General features: G+C 45.9%; 1 protein-coding gene across 9 annotated transcripts in view; it reads right to left on the bottom strand.

The window, feature by feature from the left end:
• The window catches only part of LOC118787886 (transcription factor SOX-6-like), a 170839-nt gene that overhangs the window by 53602 nt on the left and 95577 nt on the right, over positions 1–21660 (bottom strand). For all 9 annotated transcript variants that reach the window (XM_036543630.1, XM_036543628.1, XM_036543634.1 and 6 more), the window contains 2 exons: positions 10195–10367; positions 7592–7660 (listed from right to left, as the gene is read on the bottom strand). In XM_036543630.1, coding sequence (XP_036399523.1) covers positions 7592–7660; positions 10195–10367 — 242 coding nt within the window. The remainder of the gene's footprint in view (positions 1–7591; positions 7661–10194; positions 10368–21660) is intronic.

Raw genomic sequence — 21660 nt, 5'->3', positions numbered from 1 at the left:
TTTCTAACAAAGTCTATTTCGAGCATCTTCGCGACTCGTTAATAAGATTCTATTGCTTTACATGTAATTTGCGGGTAGGAAACAACAGTAACAGCCTCTAACAAGAGAAAACTTAGAGCTGTTATCTTTGTTCGGTTAGCCCCCGCCCACACATTTATTTCAGGGTAATTATGAAATTATTCAGCATTTTGTTGCTGCTTTATGTGAACTTGTCTTGCACATAGAAGTGTGCCAAGCAAAATTCAGGATTTAATTATAAGTGGCGCGAATGAAATGGCATAGCCAATTGCTTGTGGGCTGATGATGAAGTACTGGTGCCGGTTTCGCAGTTGGTTTAGAGGCCATGCAATCATGCAATAAATGGCTGTAAATAATGAGGAAATGAACTTAGGTGGGGCAGGGAGGCAACGAGAGGTGGGGGACGGGCGAGTGTCAACAGAAACATGGCTTTTTCACCTTAACCTCGGCCAGACTGCAAAGGTAAACTGCACCTGCACCGATGACAGAATGGCGCCCTCTTTAAAGAGTGCACCGCGTGTCCCATCAAAATGAAAGGTCAAGCTGAATTGGAGTGGTCACTTCTCAGACCTGCTAATGTGCTGGCAGCAGTGATGCCATCCACATCTGTGTTTGTTTTGGTTGAACAGGCAAACGGAGAAAAACCGCAGAGGGGGAAGCAGGTGGCCTGCTTACCTGTAGACTCTCTGGCCTTTCACAGGAGGTGCAGCGTTTTGTTACCGTGTGTGTAAATACTGCAAAGGGAAGAGGGACCGTCGCTTTCTTTGAATAACAAACGTCTGCACAAAGGCGTCTGTGTTTAATGAAGACGCAGCTTTTGCCCTCACAAACACAGCCCCTTTTTAACTGAACTTCCCCTGTGAATTCTATCACCATTTTGCAACAGTGGAAAATGGGAGCGCTCTCTGAAATCTCAGATCCCTTATTAGGTACCCTAGCTATTGAGAACAGACTGTCATTATTCTCTAGTCAATGAAAATTTCAGAAAACTAGAAGAACTGGGATGATAAAATATATGGAGACAGGTCTGTTTCTAAAGGCAGTTCAGCGTACAATCAGCTACCTACTATATATCGTGCGCTGCAGAATGATTGACATAATCATCAGATACAAATGATAGATCTAAAGTGGATGTTTTTGTACGAAGAATAAACTAGTGTAGAAATTTGGCTTATCTTACAGCAACAGCAACTGACCAAACATGTAGTCATTTAGTCATGTAAGTCATTTAATTGCACTTTCTTAAATCAAATATTTACATGTCCTGGGAAAATAATGCATTTACCTAATGATGTGTTGAACTCCATGCCAAAAAAGGATGGCCGAGCACGTCGGCGCAGTTAAGAGAAGAATGCTACTGTAAATAAATATAAATGTAACTACGGGACATCCTTCACATTCATCAGTGTGTCAGACAGAAGAGTTATGCAAAGGGGGGGGTGGTGTTTGAGTGGAGCCATTAATTAGCCCCTTAGCGTGGCCGTACCCCAGGAATGCTTCCTCTGCTTCGGGCTCTGCTAAATCTCACCAGCCCCAGCCCCAGTCTCCGCAGCCTTTGTGGGCCTCGGGAAATGGTGCACATATGACAGAAATTAAGCCCTCGTTTAGGAAAGACACATGTCTGTCAAGTCCAAAGGAACAAAGGCGTGTCCCCTGGGCCCCCTAATCCACCCCCAGGGCTGACACTCATTCCGTTAGCAAAGCTTACCCATTACTGAGTGTGTATAAGACCAAATAAATCATTTCATCTGCCTCCGCGCATACACACACACACACACACACGCACACACACACACACGCGCACACACACAACCACTCACACACACACACACACACACACACACACACAACCACTCACACACATGCGCACGCATGCACATACATGTATACGCACACACAAACACACATTCACATGTGCACACAAGCACAAAGACACTCACAAACTTACTTGTACACACACACACACACACATTATGTGCCTGTGTGTGTGAGTGCGCTGTGGAGGTGGCTAACCCCAGAGTAATTAAACCACATCTTTAATCTGGGAGCTGTTGGCGGCCATTATTTAACCCTTGGAAGTCCCCCGCTGCTTCTAGACACCATTTAAAACCACATGTTAGGAAACCTTTTCCGCTTTGAAGTGCATACTGACAATATGGCACCAGCCCCTCTAAACATGGAAGCAACATTCTTGTAGAGTCTTCCGAGAATGTTGCCAATGCACTTTGTGTGCATGTACTTGACTTCCTTGAACTAACAGTGTTTTCAAAATAAGAACTGATACAGTCCGCATTATGCTGACATGTTTTCAATATAAGGGTATCCTGTTATTTTCCCCCAGCACTGAGGAATTTAAATCACTTCTTGGCACTGCAAAGACCTACACACTACTGTTCTATAAATATATGTTTCATTATCACCAGGAATCACCAGGGATCTTTCCAGCAGTAAAGACTGAACTGTAGGGACCTATAATGTGTCTCCCTTTAACTGAAAGTGCAAAGCTTGTTCTGTGTCAAAGACTCTGTGACGCCTTTACTGTACCAGCTTTAGAGTGCAGTATGACCCTCAGAACTGCAGAGGAACCGAGTTGGGGGAGACTGGGTGTTGGCCTGGTGCGAGCTGGATATAGGCTTGGTGCAATGTGGGGGTAGGCCTGGCATAAGCTGGATGTAGGGTGGGCATTGGCTGGTGAAAAATGAGTGTAGGGTGAGAGTAAGATGTGTGTAGTTTAGGTGTGGAGTGGCGTAGGCTGGTTGTAAGATGGGTATAGGCTGGGAGCAGAGCTTTGTGGGCTGGGTGCAGGCTAGCAGACAGAGGGGAGGGAGAGAGGGCCGGAACAGAGCCACGTGGAGTTCCCTCAGCACAGTGGGAAGAAGAAAAGCAGGTCTGGATCTGATAAGTAGAACCAGACCTGTACAATGATAGAGTGTTTAAGGCCACAGAATTAAAGAAAACATTAACAGCCCATGCACCACTGGCCAGCCTGAATAAATAAATCCCGGCCTCCATCAAGTGACACTTATTTTGAACGAGGGAGCCACAGTCTATTTCTGTGTGCAAGTTATTACTGTCAGTATAAACTTATGAGTCATGTTAAAGCTTGGTGTCTTTGTGGAAAAGTGTCTCAGTGAAAACAAAAGAACGGTTAAAAGAACACCAGAATCCTTTCCTCATGCTGAAGCTGTTGGCTAGAGAATAAGAAAATTTAGGCCATCCACAAGCCTCAAATTCATGGCTGAGCACAGGGCTGTCGGCAAAGTTTCATACAATCATCAGCATATAATAAATGTGATTAAAAATGGCTTGTTAGTCATGAGGTAATTAATTCTTCAACTGGACTCGTCTGGTCTGTCTGGACACATTATTTCTCTAAATGTGTAAGCCTTCATAATGTGTGTCTCTGTGACCTGAAAGTATGCATTGCTAGTTCTGTGTCTGATTCTGTGTCACTTTAACTGTACCAGCTTTAATATGCAGAAATACCTGCAATGATGTTGTCTAACACTAGAGAGACACAACAGTTCCAATGTATAATGTGGAGCACATATATGTACTGTATAAGCCTCACTGCCCAGGCTGTGTGCGTGTGTGTGTATGTGTGTGTCTGTGTGTGTGTGTGTGTGCATTCACGCTCCATCACACACAATACAGGGGAACAGTCCTCTCTCCACACAGATGTCTTCATCCACAGCCCCCTGTCTAACTCAAGAGGAAAGAGGGCCTCTGCTGATAGAACTGGCCTTGAGCTACACATAGACATGGGCAGTCAAGGATTTAACCGATAACATTCGATTAATCTCTCATCAAAATCACTTTAAACGTGTGACAGAGGACAGGATGGAAAAAAAAGTCAGTGACCTTGAAAGGAATTGGCCTTGTAATATTACAATCATAGAGCACTCTCAAAGCAGACTACAGGCCGCCCCCATTTTTCTGTCATTAAGTATAGTAAACTATTCTGGTGAATAACGGTTGAAACTACAGGCCCGAGAAGAAGCACGGGGGGTCCCTATGTACTGTGGAATAAATCCATTAGGCTCATTTTCACTCATCAATTCTTCACCCAGTGAGACTGCCAAGTCATAAGCCTGTCGAAATATCACTCTCCAAAACATGTGTGCTAACATTTGGCCAACAACACCTCAAGATCGTTTTATGAACTCGTAGCTCATTTCATAGACTGCTGCTCATGTTGCTAGCATATGCCGTCCTGTCATTCGCCCCTCTATAATTAGTAAAGCCATATGAAAGGGGCGACTCGAAGTCAAATGCTAAAATAAGGCTCATTTGTTTCTATTGGGGGGAATCAGAAGTGGGTGCAGTTGTCAAGGAGACGAGACTGTCCTAAACACTCCGACAGAAGCCTGGCGTTCCGGGTGACTGGTGCAGAAACTAAACAAACAGGCCTGACACGGTCGCTGCTGAGTATCTATTTTCGCTGGTCTGTTAAAGTTAGTGGCTTTGCGTGGTTTTGTTTGGCCGGTTTTGCAGATTATGTAAGAAATGTTCTGTTACAGGAGGACTTATTTCCTGTTGCAGATTAGATTTAATTCAACATTTGCTTTTAATTGTCCACAAGTCCCCTCTTTCCATTCCTATTGGTGTTTTTAAGTTCAGCCTTGAATCCCACTACAATAATCCCCTCCCTGCTAGGAATTAGATACATGCAGTATGATATTTAAGCAGAAGAAGCAGCTATGGGGATAAAAGGGGAGAAAAACCTTGAGCTTAAACATCTGAAAAGCTCCAAATGCGGTAATCAAAACATCTGGTATCTTAAAACAAGTGGCACTGTCTGCCCCAAGGACAAAGACTCAATCTCTCCCTCTCTCTCTTTCTCTCTTTGAATAACTGATGAAAAGAGGTTGTTTCAACTGGATGGTTCTGTCTAGACCTTTCCCAGCACTCTTAAAAAAGACACCCTGAATGTGCAGCATGTTAACAGGGGCTGCCTGATTACCATCCTGTTGCTTTTGTGAGGGCCAAATCCATCCAGTTGGTCCAGTTGGGCCATCAGATGTGATGAAGTGACATTATTGATAACTTTGGGGGGGGTTGGGAGCAATCCGCCCCCAACCCAAACAGCAGGATTTTTTTCATGTCTTTGATGTGTGTGTTTTAATGTTTAGCACACGCAAACAGCAGCGTAACCTAAGTCAGAGTATTGTTTTACCACAGTTCTCCACGCTCATCGCTCGAAGGCTTAAAGCTTGCTCTGAGAATTAATGAACTCCAACTTGTTTGTTAAAAGGAGTGGTCGTTTTTTTTTTTTTTTTTTTTTTTTTAAGAGAAAGCTCTAATTAAAACAGAGTGCTGCCACTGTGTAGTACAACCTCCAGGGACACAGAGTGTCCATTTAGGGCCTGGAAAAAAAAGCTTCCTTTCACTTGTCTTTTTGGTGCACCGTCTTTACAACCGACAAGAGCAAGCAAAGACCTTGTAAAAGTAGGACAAGAGGAGAGAATAATCAAAAAGGACGACTGCTGTGAAGTAAGAACAAATGCGCAAAACCTCTGAAGACGATAACAAAAAATATTTATATTTTCCAAACGTCAGAGAAGAAAACAAGAAAAAAAATGGTTCAGACAGCAATGAAATAGTTTCCTTTGAGCCGCGAAACCTATGCTTTTGGGTCCGGGCTGGACATGTTCTGATGAATGCACCGCGTTTGTGTAAACTGGACGTCTCAGATTGTAACGAGCAGATGGGGGAAGTATGCCGGGTCTTTTGTTTAATTGTAGGGGTCAAATTCCGATAAACAGTGTTGCAGCAGGCCAGATGATCACAGGGGCATCTCACACAGACAGAGAGAGAGAGAGAGAGAGAGAGAGAGAGAGGAAACCGCCTGCTTTTTGAGAAATAGAGAGACCAATACTGGTAGGGTCTAAAGAGAGATATATCTCTGCAATGCCCAAATGGTCTGCTTTTTGTACTCTTATTTGCCACATTGGTCAGGTTCCTTATGGGAGGGAGGCTAAACTGGAAGAGTGTGTGTGTGTTGGTTGTATGTATTCAATAGATACACACTGATTACGGTACCTCAGGACCCTGATCTCTTCCGTTCCCCGGGGGGGGGGGGGGGGGGGGGGGGGGGGGGGCTCTTTACTGATGAAGTGGGCTTCAAAAGGAGCCACTAGGAGAGCAAAGCTGAGATGGATCATTTCTCAGTGTCAGTTGTAAATGCTCATGTGGGTGGAGCTATGTGATATGAGAGGCAGCTTCCAATCCAGTTTGGGATTACAGAACGACAGCAAGACCACACTCCTGCTGGAAAACGAGCTGGACCGGGTACGGTAGAGAGAGACAAGCTTGGCTGTGAACAGCGCCGAGAAGCAACGGACTCATTACAGCGGAGGGAAGCAGTGGACTGGGGGCAGCAGAGAGACGCGGCGCACTGGGTACAGTGTCTCGTGTCCACGTGGTGACCGTGGGCGGAAGGGAAGGCCACTGCTGGCTCAGGCATCCCCGCTCGCCTTGCGTTTGATGTGGATTCGAGTTGGGCGACGACCGTGACCGCAGCGCTAACCGGGCGGTCCAGCACGCAGCCTGGGTGGCCTCTAAACGGTCCTTGCTATAAAACCACACGGCCAACGGGACTCCGCGCACAGGCGTTCTCCTTACCCCGCGCGCACTGGGGTTTCTTCTCCGTGCAGCTATGTCTGAGACCCATCATTTCAATTTCTCTTGATTCCGTCTATCGTGTGCACACTTGCTCTGCCCTCTTCCATTTGCATGTTTCATTTTGCATAATCACTTAAGGGAAAGAAGGAGAGCACTCCACTTTGGAGAGTACACGCTCTGAAATGACCCAGCATATGTCCACACTCGCTCTTCCCAACATAATCCTCCAACAAAACACACACAGTCTAACTGTACCTTATTATTTTTTTTTTTTAAATGTACTTTAGATAATTAATAAATGTTTATAAAAATCCAGGATCACTCCATTAATGTCAACACAGAGGCACTTCAAGAAGAGTTAATCTTGTTAACAACGCATCAAAATGCACAAGAGCTTTTCTGCTTGTACTCGGTAAACTCTTGCCTGGTGGACCGCCGCACTGTCAAAAACCACATCAATCAGCTGGGCTGGATCATTTTAGAGACAGTTGCCACCTTTTTTCAAGCCCCTGACCTCGAGGCACTTTTCCACAACCATGAAAACATGACTCGCTAGGTGTTAGCATGGTTTTTTTTGTTGTTAATTAGGAAGTGCTAATTATTCTCCTCCCTTTTTACCCCTCCCAAGAATAAGCTAATTATCATGTGACCTGAATGGCAAGAGACACCGAGAATGCAAAGCAGACGGTGACAGTGATTTTTTTTTCTTTTTTTCTGAAATAAACCATAATGATAATGGTACCATAATGACAACCATTGTACCAGCCTAAGGAGTGTCTACTATGTCACTGGTCGAACAGCAGACAGTGATGCACCACACTGGACAGACTTTAAAGTACCAATGACTGGGTCACTGGATCACGTCATGGCCCCAGCTGGGGTGTGGCATGGGCTGAACACAGTCTGGGCTGCATGGGCGGGGGTTGAGGGTGAGCGTTTGGACACTGACCTGAATCTGCTGCTGGAGTAGGTTGATTTTGTGCTGTTGCTGCAGAAGCTGCTGCTGTTGCCTCGCGATCTGGGGATGAGACAAGGGACGGAGCAGAGAGAGCCAAGGGTGAGAAACACAGTCAGCCTGGAACTTAAGCGGCACAAGGACACAAAGAAGTTACTGTCTTTGCAGTATCCAAAAAAAGTGGGCTGAAAAGAATGGTTAATGTGTGGCAATAAAGGCTGTGGATGTCTTCTACCTTTCTGACTGCACATTTCCATTAAAACATCGAGTGACTCAGTGCCTGCGTAATTAGACACCCTTTCTGTGAATGGCTTCCCACAATCCCCGTTGCTCAGCTGCGCCTGTGGCGCTGCTGGGCCTGGCCAGGGGCCCGCTGCACTCGCAGAAAGCAAACCCTGGGGTCAGGGTTAAAAACGGAGCGGGCCGAGCACTCAGGAGCCTGACAGCTTGAATAAACAGCAGAGGAGAATCCCTATACCTGACACAAGCCAGCAGGCTTAGGCAAACTGTGAGCTAGTTACTCCACCAGCCCAGAACGGACTGCATGTGAGGTGACAGAACTATTAACGTGTGCACAGCCCAATGAAGAATCTAGTGCAGGGAAACATCACGCCCGTGGGTCGTTCATTGTTTGAAACAGCCCTGTTAGCGCTTGCTAGAATCCACCACGACACAGAGGGGAGCTTACAGGAGCAGAGCAGGGCAGATAAAGACAAGACAAGCGCTCTGTGAGATGACACGCAACCAGCGACGTACAACAAAGCCCCGCATCAGACAGCACTCACACCCATACAGGCTCCCGGATCAGCTTTAGCACTCGAGAAGGACAGACGCACCGCTTGTTTTCCCCATCGACTGGTTTGGGGGGTGGGGGTGGGGGGTGCCGATTAGGAATGGGATGGGATGGGATGGGGGGTGCGGAGATTGACGTGTTTATGGCTGCGATGACTGGCGCGGGTGTGCGCTCGCCGACGGCCCGGCCGGAGTAGGAGCGGTCTGAAAGGCGGCTGTCAGGGGGGCCTATCACCAGCAGATGACTGACAGGGCCGTGCCGCGCCGGCGGTCTGTTTCCCCGGCCCCTCTAACTACAGGCTCGCTTCATTGAGCATGACAACCTAGTTTTAAGTGTCATTTGATTTTCATTTTCAAATATAATTACAAAGTGTTCACTGTAAGATATCACTCGTCTGCAAATGTGTCAGGATTAATTTGTGCTGGCTGCCTCACGAGTGTCAACAGTTAATTACTGTTTCGTGTCTGGATGGCTAAATGACATTCTAACTTCTGGCTGCTTTAGGGGTTCTTTTTTTTCCTTACAATGTTCTCCCATCCTCTTCTCCATTAAAGCCCAAGTCTGCGCTCTTACACACGATGGCAAATATTAAGCCACATTAAATATCTGCAATCAGTATTCATTAAAATCATCTGAGCATACAATATGCCACTTCCCCATAAAACACGGTTTAACTGAAGCGATAATCCCGATTATAATGTCACATTCTTTAAAAGTGTACATTAATTTCATATATGTAAAGTAAGTTTGACTCCATTCCAGTGTGGCCGCTACAGCAGAATTCCATTCTGTTGAATTATTGATTGCAATTAGGAAGGTTAGCAATAAAAACATGTGAGTTTAGTACAGATCTTTCCTCATTCGCTTTCAGACGTAAATGTGAATCAAGGCCTGCGTTAATTCGCTGATTTGTACCATATGCCTCATTTGTTCGATAGTTACTGCTGATTCAAAGCTGAGAATATTCTAATGTGGATTAATTTATATGTATTTATAGCTATCTGATGTCCACACTGAATAAAACATTTCATTCAAATATCCTCCGCAATGATGAAACAACTAATGCGTGCATTTTTCACACTGTGCACAAATATCAAGAATAGCACTCAAACATAAAGGGAAAAGAAATCTCTGAAATTTTAACAACTGTTAAAAAGAATTTTATAAATAAAGACCAAAATGTCTGTTTTAGTTTGAGATGTTAACACAACAAAATGCATAGGAAATCTAGGACTTTAAATGATTATATTTTAATGATGGGTTTAAAAATGTTTAGTCATTACTTTGTTGAAATTATTTTCTTTCTGTAAACTTTATGACTTGCAGATCCAATGTGTGTGAAGGACAGAGTTTGGCTTCCAGAGAGACGGAGAGAGATGGACAAAGGCAGAGTGCAGAAATGAGAGCAACAGACAGTCAGACAGACAGACAGGCAGGCGGACAAAGGATGAGAGATACCATGTCAGTGGAAGAGACAGAGACACCTCTGACGTACAGACAGACGTACATGTAGACAGAGATACAGACCAAAGACAGCAGGACAGGGGAGAGACAGAGTAATAGGAGAAGAGAGGTAGAGACACATCAGAACAGACAAACATACAGACAGAGAGACAGATAGTGAGACAGAGAGAGACAGTAATAGCAGTAGAGGCCGACAGACAGATGGAATTCTTTGTAGGCACAGGCTACACAGGCACAGGCTGATCTTTGATCAGTTTTAGTCTCTTCACATAACGAATGGGACTAGGATCAAGGATGGGGACGAGCTGATCCTGGATCAGAATCCGCGGACTCTGCTCACCTGCTCCTGCTGCTGGCGGGCCAGCTCCATTTGCTGACGCTGCTTCTCCATCTGCGAGGCGGCCAGCTTCTTCTGCTCATCATGGGCGGCCAGGAGCTGCTCCCGCAGGCTGATCAGCTGGGTGATCATGGTGGAGAGCTGGCGCTCCTTCTCCGCCAGGCTTTCAGGGGTACCTGCCAGGTAGAGAGAGGTAGCCATGGGGGTCAGAATGAGGCGCTGTCTCACTGGAACTGATTTCTCAACAAATATGTTTACTAAAACTCCCCAACCCTTGGCTGGATCCAGTTAAGAGCCCAGCTTTGATTCACCCATTACCCATATCATAATAATGAAAATCATTTGTTTGCAGGCAAGGAAAGAGGGTGAGCTGTAAAACCTGTGCAAAGAGAGAAGATGAATATATCTCTCCAGTGTTCTGTTTCTAGGTAGCCAGTTACATGACTTCCAAGCTCTGGCGGGTACAAAAAAAAAAGAAAAAGAAACACTCTGTTCTTTCTCTACTGCTTTATTTCTTAATAATTGACTGATACAATGGAGCTGTTATTGCTAAACAATGTAAAGCTGTCCAACATTACGCTGGAAAATTGAGCAAACGAAGCATTTCAACAAAATACCTCCTTGCACTCTCTGTATCTAAACCGAAAAATCAATTCCAGTCATCGGACACAGCGCTGGCCAAACAAAAGGCGACCGTGTCAATTCATTGGATCCACTGAGCACAATGTGCGGAGTCAGAGGGGACAAAGGACCCGCTGGCCTTCGATTTTTTTTTTTTTGCTTTTTTTTTTTTTGCTTTGAATTTTCCTGGAAATGGGGCGAGCACACAAACAACTTTTAGACAGTAAACACTGCCTATTGATGATTAATAATAGCACGTGTTCGCATCCTCCGAGCGCAGAGAGGAACAGTGACAGCGTGCCAGTCCTTCAACTTAAATCACTCCTTCCATTATTCCTAATTATGTCTCCTCCTGTCCGTCTTGAGAACATGAAAACAAACCCAGCTAATAATTAACACTCTCGCGGCGTGGCTTTTGACGTTGTAGCAACATGTCAATCTCGCTACTGTTAACCTCTGCGAGCGTCTGTGTTCTTTTCCTTAGCAACACTTCCTGAAGGTGAGAGCCTGAGCACCATTCATTAAAGTGCGAGTCAGTCATGCAAACCAATGAAGGCACTGGGCTCCTCCTCAATGTTGCCTAGCTGTGACAATACTGAAGATACTGAAGGAGACACTGCCTTGTGTCTTATTGCTTGCTTTGAAGTATATTCTCTCATTTGCTCACTTAAGTTCAATGAGACAGTGTTGTATTTTTTAACATGGGAATGATTACAACACACCTACTGCTGGATTTGATGACCGTGTGTCCATACCTTTGGTTTACTAATAAATGCAAGTGGTACCTTTTTAATACAAATAGAATACATCATTCATTTTGCTCTGAGCAAAAACGTTTGTGGTAGAAAACTAACGCTTGAAATTATCCACGTGTCAATTTAAAGACAGAAGTTTAATGTAGTGGTTAGTAAATTTCTACAGCTACTTGCTGTTAAAGTAGCAAAGCTAGTATGGAGTAAGTAAGAATATAGCTAGCAAGCAGGTAAGCATGCGCATTGTGAATCTTGCATTCCAAGGTGACCTTTACAGCTAGCCGTCTATATAATTTTTCAATACAGAACACACACCTGATGTGCACAGATCACACATCTACCCTTTATAACAAAACTAGCATTAAACCACGAAAGAGTAAAAAATGTAGCGATCGACTGCTAGTTTTTTGCGTTGCTAGGAAATTGTTTTCCACTGATTTTAGTTGCCATGCTGGTGTCGTAACGCCGGAGGGGTTAATACCGCTCAAACATTCAGGGAACGTTTCTGTGGACTGCTCCCCCTCTCCTGGTTCTTCTGAACCTCATTCCGTCAGCCGCCCTGTGACACGTTAGGGTCGCGCTGCCTATGCAATGACTTCATTAAAAGTGCGAAGGTTACAGCCGCAGTTTTTTTTTTTTTCCTCGTGCAGCTCACAGCTTTTCGTGCGATGGCGAGGAAGGAACAGGATTGTTCCTGGTGAATAGGGGACCTGTCAAAGCGGGTGTGAGGTGGCAGATTAGTGACAGACAATGAGACATCCTCCCAGTGTCACCGCGCCCGCATCCTCGCGAACCCCTCCGCGGCAGCCGGTAATGTGTTGGGGTGATGGCACCGCCTCTAATGACTGCGGGGCCCGCTCTCCGCCGTTATTACTGAGGAAGCAGGCGCAGACACCTCTGCGTTCACATCCCACTTTCAAAGGGGGTCACTTCCACTGTCTGTAAACCCACACGACTGCGCTTCAGACAGATTGCTTTACTCTCTGTGTGCTTGCAAATACAAAGAAACAGACAAACACAACAGAAGCACAAACAGCAATTTGACTGGTATCAGAAAAGCATCTATACAATGATAACAAAAACACCAACACCAATCAATGCGTGAACCATTGATTATCAGACAGCACAATGAGGTAGCAAAAGGTTTTGACCATGTTTTTTTTTTTTTAACCAGCTGTGTAGCTGTTCTTCTGACGGCCACACAGAGTAACAGCAGGTACTGGATGAGTGTCTGGGAGCTCCAGTGACATTGCTGTATCGCCACCTAATCAATGCTAAGTGGTCCTCCCATTGACTTACATAGCCAACATAATTGCCAGTGAGAGGCAGGGCAGTAACTCACCCTCCTCTCAGCCCTCTTCTCTGGCGCGCCCGCGTGAATCCAACAAACTTATGTTTGCACACACACTGTAAGGGCAGAGAGAGAAGGATCCGTACAGTATGCCTGGCCCCTGGCCAGACAGTGTTAAATTCCTTCCTGGGTGTCTTTCTGCATCCCCTGGCCACATCTGTCTTGAGTTTCTCCGTGGACTCCCCGGGGCCCACTCCAGTTCAACTATTTTAATTTGACTAAACACCTGATTTATTTTATCACTGCGATGAGGAAGGCAGTTTGTCTTAATAGGCCCTGTCAACCTCCAGCCCCATTCAGAGCAATTTACTGGCAGCCTGGTGCAGCGGCAATGGAAGAGAGCTGCAATTCTCCATTTATCCTCCTCAAAAACACAGCACCTAAAAGCGGCTATTCACTGGTGCTGTGTGTGGTTTCAGAGGGCTGAATTGGCTTCTTATTCACCCCACTACACTTGTTGTGAATGGCTTATCTGTAAAATTGATACATTTGCCACCGATTTTATTAACCTTTGGCTCGGTCCATGAAGGGGTGCATTTATAAGGTGGCGGCGGCTTGGATCTGCCGAGGATCACCGGTATCAATACTACAGGAGGCTGGGGGAGTGGGTGTGTCTGCCCCATGATATATGAAGATAAAGGGGGGGGGCACTGGGGTGGAGGTTAGCCTGTTACCTGTGGCACGGAGAGGCAGGGAGGAGCCCCTCAAAGCTGGGCGGGTAATGTTATAGAGCAATAACTCAACCCCCCCGCAACACCCCCTCCCCCCCACCCCCCACTCCCCCATTCCCCCACTCCTATGCCCCATGTCTGAGGGGCCACAAAGGACAACAGTGGAGTCTCCCAACATCTGGACCCAATACTGCTCCAGGGTCACATCTTTGATGTTCGGTTTAAAAACATACTGTTCCAATGCCGCTGATACGTACAGGGGCTAGATTAAAGAATAGAAGCAGCAACTATAAAGCATGCGGTGTTTTTTTTTTTTTTCGAGCCAGAAAGAAATATATTGTCTTGGAAAGCTATCTGAACTACTGAAACCAAAAATATGTCCAAAACCGTTTAGAGACTGACCCATATCAGAAGCCGTTTCCAAAATGAATAATCGGAGGAAATATAACCAGTTGTGACCCATTCAAATAATAACGCTTATTTCCATGAAGAAAAATGTCAGTCATCAAAGTAGAACACACACTACTACTACACACACACACACACACACACACACACAAAGTAGAACACACACTACTACACACACACACACACACACACACAGACACACACTCATGCTCACACATTCACCCACACATGCACAGGTAAACATAAAACTAAGTGAATTCACAGAGCTTAGTATGTAGCAGCTGCAGTTGCATGGCAGTCAGTGCATAGTGGACTGTGCAAAGCGGGATCAGTGTGTAATGGTCAGTATATAGGGACTGGATTGTAGCTGTCAGTGTATAGTGATCAGTGCATAGGGGTTGATGCATAGCGATTAGCATGCAGTGTCTCATTATGTAGCGCCCGGTGTGTAGCAGTCATTGCACAGCGGTTAGTGCATAGCTTGTCATCACGTATCAGCCGGTACATAGTAGTTAGCATGTAGCGATCTGCGTGTACCGGTCACTGCGTAAGCGGTGGGTGCGCGGCAGTCGACGTGCAGACAGGCAGAGGCGGCTGTGCATGCGGAGTGGGAGCTGCGCTGTGATTGGGGGACACAGAGGGAGCCCGGAGACCGTAGCCCGGGGGCCTCGCGCGGGGAGCGCTGGCTGCACAAACACTAACAGAATATTAACAGAGGGCTCATTGTTTTGATGTTGGGCTGCATTGTGGAGGGGCCGGGGCAGCTCCCCACACAGAGAAAAGGCCACGTCTGCCCTCCGCTCCCGCTCTCCTGCCCCACACACTTTTCCTCCTCTATCTCTGCCCTTGTTTTTTCCCTCTCTTTCTTCCTCTTTGCTTTTTTTCTCCGCATTTGTCGTTGACACGTCTTTCATTTTGTGTAACCCCTACGGTTAGGACCGCTTTATCGGTTTGAACGGCGAGGTAATTTATCACGTGGAAGAGAAAAAAAAAAAAAAACGCCGTAATAAAAATAAAAGGATGATTAAAAACTATCAGGGGAATTTTTTTCAGGGCCAGAATGTATTTGCAGCTTACATAATAAAGTGATGTATTTGCCTGCCACTTGAGGAATTTCTGAAGATTAATCCAGTAACAATGACTTCTCATTCTCATGATAATGTCTTACCATACCAAACACATCCAGATAATCCAAAATAATGACATTAAGGAGTAAAAAGAATCAGGCGCCTTTGCACGTGCAACCATGGACCAGGTCTACATGTTCAGAGCGAGGGAGCCAACAGCTCCGGACAATGCATGTGTTTTTTTTTTTTTTTTTTGGCCTGGTTTCGTGTAAAACTTTTCTTCCTGCACTGAATTATGGATCCGTTTTAAAATGCCGATAAAAGTTTTATTGGACAGAGAAGCTCAAGAAAGACATCCGCCTCGTCTGACGGGGAGCCTGACAAAGAGGCCCGTTCTTGCATAATGCATGGCTTTTAATAGCCCTCCGCGTAGTGCACACTTGTAAAGGTGTCTCCTCGCATCCCGTTTCCTGTCGGAAGACGGACAGCGCGTAGATGCCCTCCCTGGTAAATAAACTGTGCAGGTTTTGGCAGATCTAATTTGTTGTGACATTCCGAGAGCATTTATTTTCCCTTGCCCCCCAACCCCCACCCTGCCTACCACCGCACCCCCCCCCCCCCTCTGAAACCACCACCCCCTCCCCTCCGAGCTCCTGTTTCAGAGGAAAGCGGCGACACAATAGTGGCCTGAAAGGGGAGCCTATTTGATCCGCGCTGTCCAGAGGCCAGGCGTTCCGCGGCCCTCCACTCACATCAGATGCGCTGTGAAGTCGCCACATCTAAGGCGACGAGAGCCTCTGTGTTCAGCCTTTACCTTTTTTTGATTCCGGCCCCTTTTAAATGTCACAAAGGAGGCCAGAAAACATCAACCAAATAAACAGCTAAATAAATAATAACAGAAAAAAACTGAGGCAAGGGGTGGGGTGGGGGGAGGACGGGGGGGTTGGGGGGGGGGAGCGAGGATAAAAGGCACTTTATAGGGGTGCGATTTGTTCGGTTCCACCCGGCCCCCCATCCTTCCCCCTTCACCCCCCCCCCCCTTTCCCCTCTCCTCTAATCAAGCAGTCTCTAATTTGAGTTCCAAGTCCAGCACCGGGGAAAAAGGAGGCAGCTTGTTGCTTTGAAGGGTCCCGAGTGAATAACACAGATAAAAGATTCAGCCACTAAAAGAGGACGGGGGGAAAAAAAGCACGAATCACAAAGCGGCCTATTCTCTCTGGCGCCTTTGGACAGGACAGCTGAACCATTATGGCTAAGTTCTGAATGACTTTTTTTTAACGCAGGGACACTGGAATTTCTTTGTCTCTCCATCAGTCGGCCGTTGTGGATGCTCCCATATGCTGCTGGCCCCTCCTGAGCAAATGAAGACTTCTCTAAAAGCGGCGATTGTGCCGGGCCGTGTCCGGACGCGGGCGGCCACACATAGCTGGCATGCCTGAAGCGCTGGACACACGGGAGGAAGGTGTGCACTTCTGAGCACACTGCACACCGAGGGCCATTTCTTTCCTGCACACGCACACGCGCACACACACTCACACACACACACACACACACACACACACACACACACACAAAGATCCACGGCAGCACTCTGCACCTCAGCTAGAACGCTGAGAAGTGCTGATTCCCTCGTCCTTCAAGGGATCTACTGCTGCTTTCTGTGTTCTGTGGTGTGCGAATGTATGCGTTTTTAAGCACAGGAATCTCTTTCGGAATGATCATGTGATTCCCCCTGCTTCAACACTAAAAGGTCCACCGCCAAAACACTTAACAGTGGACCTCACAGTATACGGACAGCCAAATGACATGCAACACGCTAGCAGGTTCTTTAAATATATTCAATCTATGTAATTCATTCAAGCTTCTAAATTATTAAATTCTTCACGTACAGCCTATGATTAATTTCATTATTTTATGCGATTCAGTAGCTGAAGTGTCATTCCTGGCTCTCGTGTGCTGACAAGCTGAGAATGGAGACAGCAGAAGCTGTGAATCTGACTGTTTATCGTCCGAACAATCAAGAGGATGTCTGGCTCCTTCTGACGCAAATACAATTAAATAAATGATACATTTATTTCCTTCCGCTGTGAAAGCACTACTTAATAACCCTGCGGTGATGATAAATACACAAAAAATTGAATTCTGTCTGCAGGGTGGGGGGAAAATTTGTATCATTTTTACAAGGATTTTTCAATTAATGAATTGAACGCCAGTTCATTTCTGGAAGTGACTGAGTCGGAAATGGAACTGACCCCGACTCCAACTTCCTGCTTGCCATGTCTTTGTCACAGTCCTGCAGCCATTGGAACTAACCCAGAAAGTAACAGCACAGAAACGCGAAAAAACGGAATCAAGATGAGCTGCATTATGTTCCCGAATCGCTCGTCTCTTCGAGAACTGAAACATACGGTGATAACGGCCGTAATGGCGAAGCGTGAAAAATTCCACCCGTGTTTTGAGCAGCGACCAACATGTTTCCTGGCCCCCGAATCTTGACAATACGAGCAACAGCTGTTTCACCTGGCTTCTGCCTGCTGCCCCCGATATGATATAAGCCTACTAACCCTGCCAGCAAAGCGTCATTAGCAAACATAAACCAGACCTCACTAGCTCATGTCAGCTTATGGCAGCCCAAGTTATTAATCCCCTGAACATTAGAATGCAACAGGAAAACACACCATCGCAGCTCAGAACCAATCCATCAAGCGGAAAAACAAAGACAGGCACGTACCTGATTTAAGGAACAAAAACATTTACACGTTAATTTTCTGTTTTTTTTTTTCCAGTAAATAAGAGGACCACTGTATTCTGAAGCAATTGACTCTGTTTGCGTATGTTAATAAGGGTGCACACTGGCATGCGGGACGCCACAGGAAAATGAATATGCTGTTGGGTTTGAAAGAAAATCTGGGAGGGAGGCCTGAATGCATTCCGAAAAGCAAATATCGCCAGTCTAGCCTCTTTATCTGGGCTTTCTGACTTGCATTCCACACACATTTTTAAAGGCTTTTTTCATAAATTGCTTGGTTGACATTTGGCAGGACACACAAATTGTGACAAGAGGGTATTCAATAACAGCACGGTCGAACACTTCTGAACACACACCATTTTGTATTGATGTCGGTAGTAATATTCATGTTCTGACAGAGAAAAATTTAAAAGAAGACACTTTGTGTCTATATCATCAGATAAACAACTGCATCTGAGTCAAAATCCACAGAGTCCTAAAAAAGGTACTGTATCTTTACATCAGATAATTCACTCCATCACAGTGAAGCATGGAGGAAAGAGTGAGATATTATTACAGATCTCCACAGCTATTATGCTGATGTCTCAAAAAAGAAAATGTCAAATGACAAATTCAACGTTAATCCATTTTAAATAGATTTGAGAGACAATAATGCATAACAGGGTGTGATGAAACCATCATTGAACCATGGTACTGTACAGCAGATAGCGTGCATATTCATTGTTAAAGTTAACCTTGACTGACACACATGTGATACAGTCTGAGAACACCCATTAACCTTTCGGGGCATGGGTGGCGATACCTTGATCTCCTGCTGTTTTCATCAGAGGAATGATACGCGGTGACCCTGATTTACGTCAACAGCAAATGCATGCCAATTCCCAAGGCTTAGCTGACCTCAGTCTGGAAAAAGGCTGAGCCCAACACTGAATGGGAATAGTTCTTTTTGTGCTGACCCCCACGATGGGGTTCATGTGTCCCCACAAAAGCCGTTACTCTCCTGTGTATATATATCCCTGTGCATCTTTAACTGCCCCCTTGTCTTCCTGCACCTGGTCACAGGGAAGTTTGCTTGGTTTGGGGGTTGAGGGCTCGCTGTAGTTGGAAATCCGGGGCGCCTTGCACTAGACAAGCCCAGCCACATTCAATGCAGATTGAAAGGCTTTACTCGTCTGTAAGGATGTCATTTGCCACTGTGGCTGAGCCCCTTACGAGGGTTTAATTCTGGATGTTCTTATGAGCGAAAAGAGGGTGGGCTGGTCATTAAAATGATGTCAACTGGAAATTGCTTTACGCTAAATCGTTTTTCGAATTTCCCGAACAGCCTTTGAAAATGCTTCAGAACAAATACACCATTAAATGTCTCATAAACTAATAAAACAAAGGATGACAAATGACAAATGAATGATACAATATAACATGATAAAAAACACTATTATGTTTTATCAATTTGTAACGAACCATGTCGGAAATTAAAGGAGGAATAATTCCATCATTGAGAGCGGGATCGCCAAGCGTGGACAAAGACCTCCTGAGCAGTCATTTCCTTCTTCCCATGTGAAGCACATAAGCACATTCTCTGCAATGCCAGTTTTCTGGAGCAAGCAGCAGCTCCAGACTCATCTCCACAAACGCTCATCTGCTTTCACACTGAATAACGCCACGCAAGGGCATGGCACACACAGGCACAAGGTGTCCCTTTCTGCCGCAGGCCACAAGCCTCAAATTCCTCAGCTCATTAGGAAAAATGCAGCCCCGGTCTAATGTATTCCGAAGAATAATCGTTTACTGTGGCTCCTGTTTCACCTGGGTGCACGGAGCAAACAGTTCACTGCTCAGGCGTTTGGACAAAAATGTAAACTCTGGTGCTTGAAGGGAATTTCTGAGGTGTCTGGGGGCTCAGGCTGGCTCGGGGGGGAGGGATTTCCTGCACGAATACAGGACACCGTCTCACACAGCTTTCATATTTACAGTTGTCCCATGCCTCATCCAATTCATTCTGAGAGTGACAGTTGCTTGTATATCAACATTCAATTAGATACAGATCGTCAATAATTGTAACATAAACTACTGATCATTTTTTAGAGTGCCTCCCCTTGTTGTACACGACCTGGCTATAATTTTGGGGGGCATAATTCCATTCACGTGAACAAATATGGTCATAGTTATATGTGTGTATACAGATCCAGGGGCCGTATATCTCCACTGGCATTCGGTCCTCGCTTTATTGGAGCAATTTAGAATAAAGCTGAATGCTAAATTGAATAATCGTGTTTTTGAGCGAATCCAGCTGCTTGAACAATCGGCAGTCTGTCTCGGCACAGTTGCTCTCTGTGCCGACGGGGGAGCGAGCCCAGGTAAAGCCGGCATCAAATCAATCTCAGCTGCAGCGCCGCCCGCTCTCCCACTGTAAGTAGCTTCTACTTATCTGTGTGCCACAGGACTGTCATGCACACTCCGGCACTGTCATGTAGACAGCGTTTAATAATTGATTATCCAACTGCAAGGGGGCCGGATTTTCTTGTATATAGAATTTGGGCAACCCTTTTACAGAGTTACAATGTCAGGGAGGGGTGGGGTGGGGCGGGGGGCACATTTTATTTAACCTTCCAAAAGGCTGAGAGCAGTTTGTGTTCCAATCTAGCAACCACATTTTTTTTTTTTTTTTTGGAAATGTTTGCCATATTTGGGGCTGAGGACGGTGATGGGTTATGCCAATTAAAACAGAAGGGAAAAGGTAGATGGGAATTAAATGCCCTCTCTGACTGAATGAAAGTATTCCATGCAAACCAAACAGCAGAAACTGCAGAGCTTCTGTTTGAATATTTTTTCCCCTCCCTAATTCTGCATTTACATTCCAACTGAATTTGAACTCAGCACATTTACAGGGTGCAAATTCTTTAGCTGACACACCTTTACGAGGAGCAGGCGGGTGTGGGAGCTGGAGGATATTATTCCAGATTCGTCCTCGACAGACCAGCTCCCTAGGAGATAACTAGATTTTCCCCCTATCCGAAATGGCGCGAACGTGCCATGACATCTACTGCGCCTGGGTGCCTCGAGCGGGAACGGCGGTGGCAAAATCAAATAAGAAGCAATTAAAATGGCCGCCCCCTCGGCTGCTCTGAGGACCGCCGGCTTTGACCGCGTTTAATTGGTGGGCGGCGAACGTGCTGGGGAACGGCAGTGGCCGCGACCGACAACGGCAGAGAGAGCGGCGGGATCCTAACGCGGGCGGAAGGTGGCACGGCGTCGTCGCCGCGCGGCGGGGCGGACAGAGATCTCTCTGAAGGGCGGTAATTAAAGCGCCGTCGTGCCTGCGCAGCGCTCTCGCCGGCTGCTCTGTGGCTTGGGCGCCCTCCAGAACGCCTCTCTCACTGGCTCTGCGGTTTTGTTCAGGAGATCTCAATCGCCCGCCTCAACCGTTTCCCCCCCTGATTGACAGCTGAACTCAGGTATGAAAACAAACAGTTACCTGCGGATTCACCGGCTGAAAGCGATCTGCCGCTAATTCCACATCAAACCCCGTGCCTGCCCTGCTCCTCGCCCTGCGCATTTAACTCTTAGGAGGCTTAAAAATCCGGTGTGTAATCATTTAAACCCAGGTATACCACCCTATAAAGTGATTTCCATGTCACTCTTCATTTCTGGCAACAAAGTGCTTAGATTCATTGAAATACTGAATGATGTCCAAAAATAATGCGAAGAACAGCAATAACAACTACAATCATAATTACAGTAGTTTAATACATTAAAAATATGTAAAGTTAAAGTCAAAATCAATGTTTGTGTTGATACCACTGTTTTGTTTACTTGTACTTTTGCCAGTAAAAACTAAGTTTGTCTGGGC

The sequence above is a fragment of the Megalops cyprinoides genome, chromosome 13, assembly GCF_013368585.1.
Source record: "Megalops cyprinoides isolate fMegCyp1 chromosome 13, fMegCyp1.pri, whole genome shotgun sequence".
Lineage (NCBI taxonomy): Eukaryota > Metazoa > Chordata > Actinopteri > Elopiformes > Megalopidae > Megalops > Megalops cyprinoides.
Note: the sequence above shows the minus strand (reverse complement) of the source record. Positions and strands in the feature narration are given on the sequence as shown.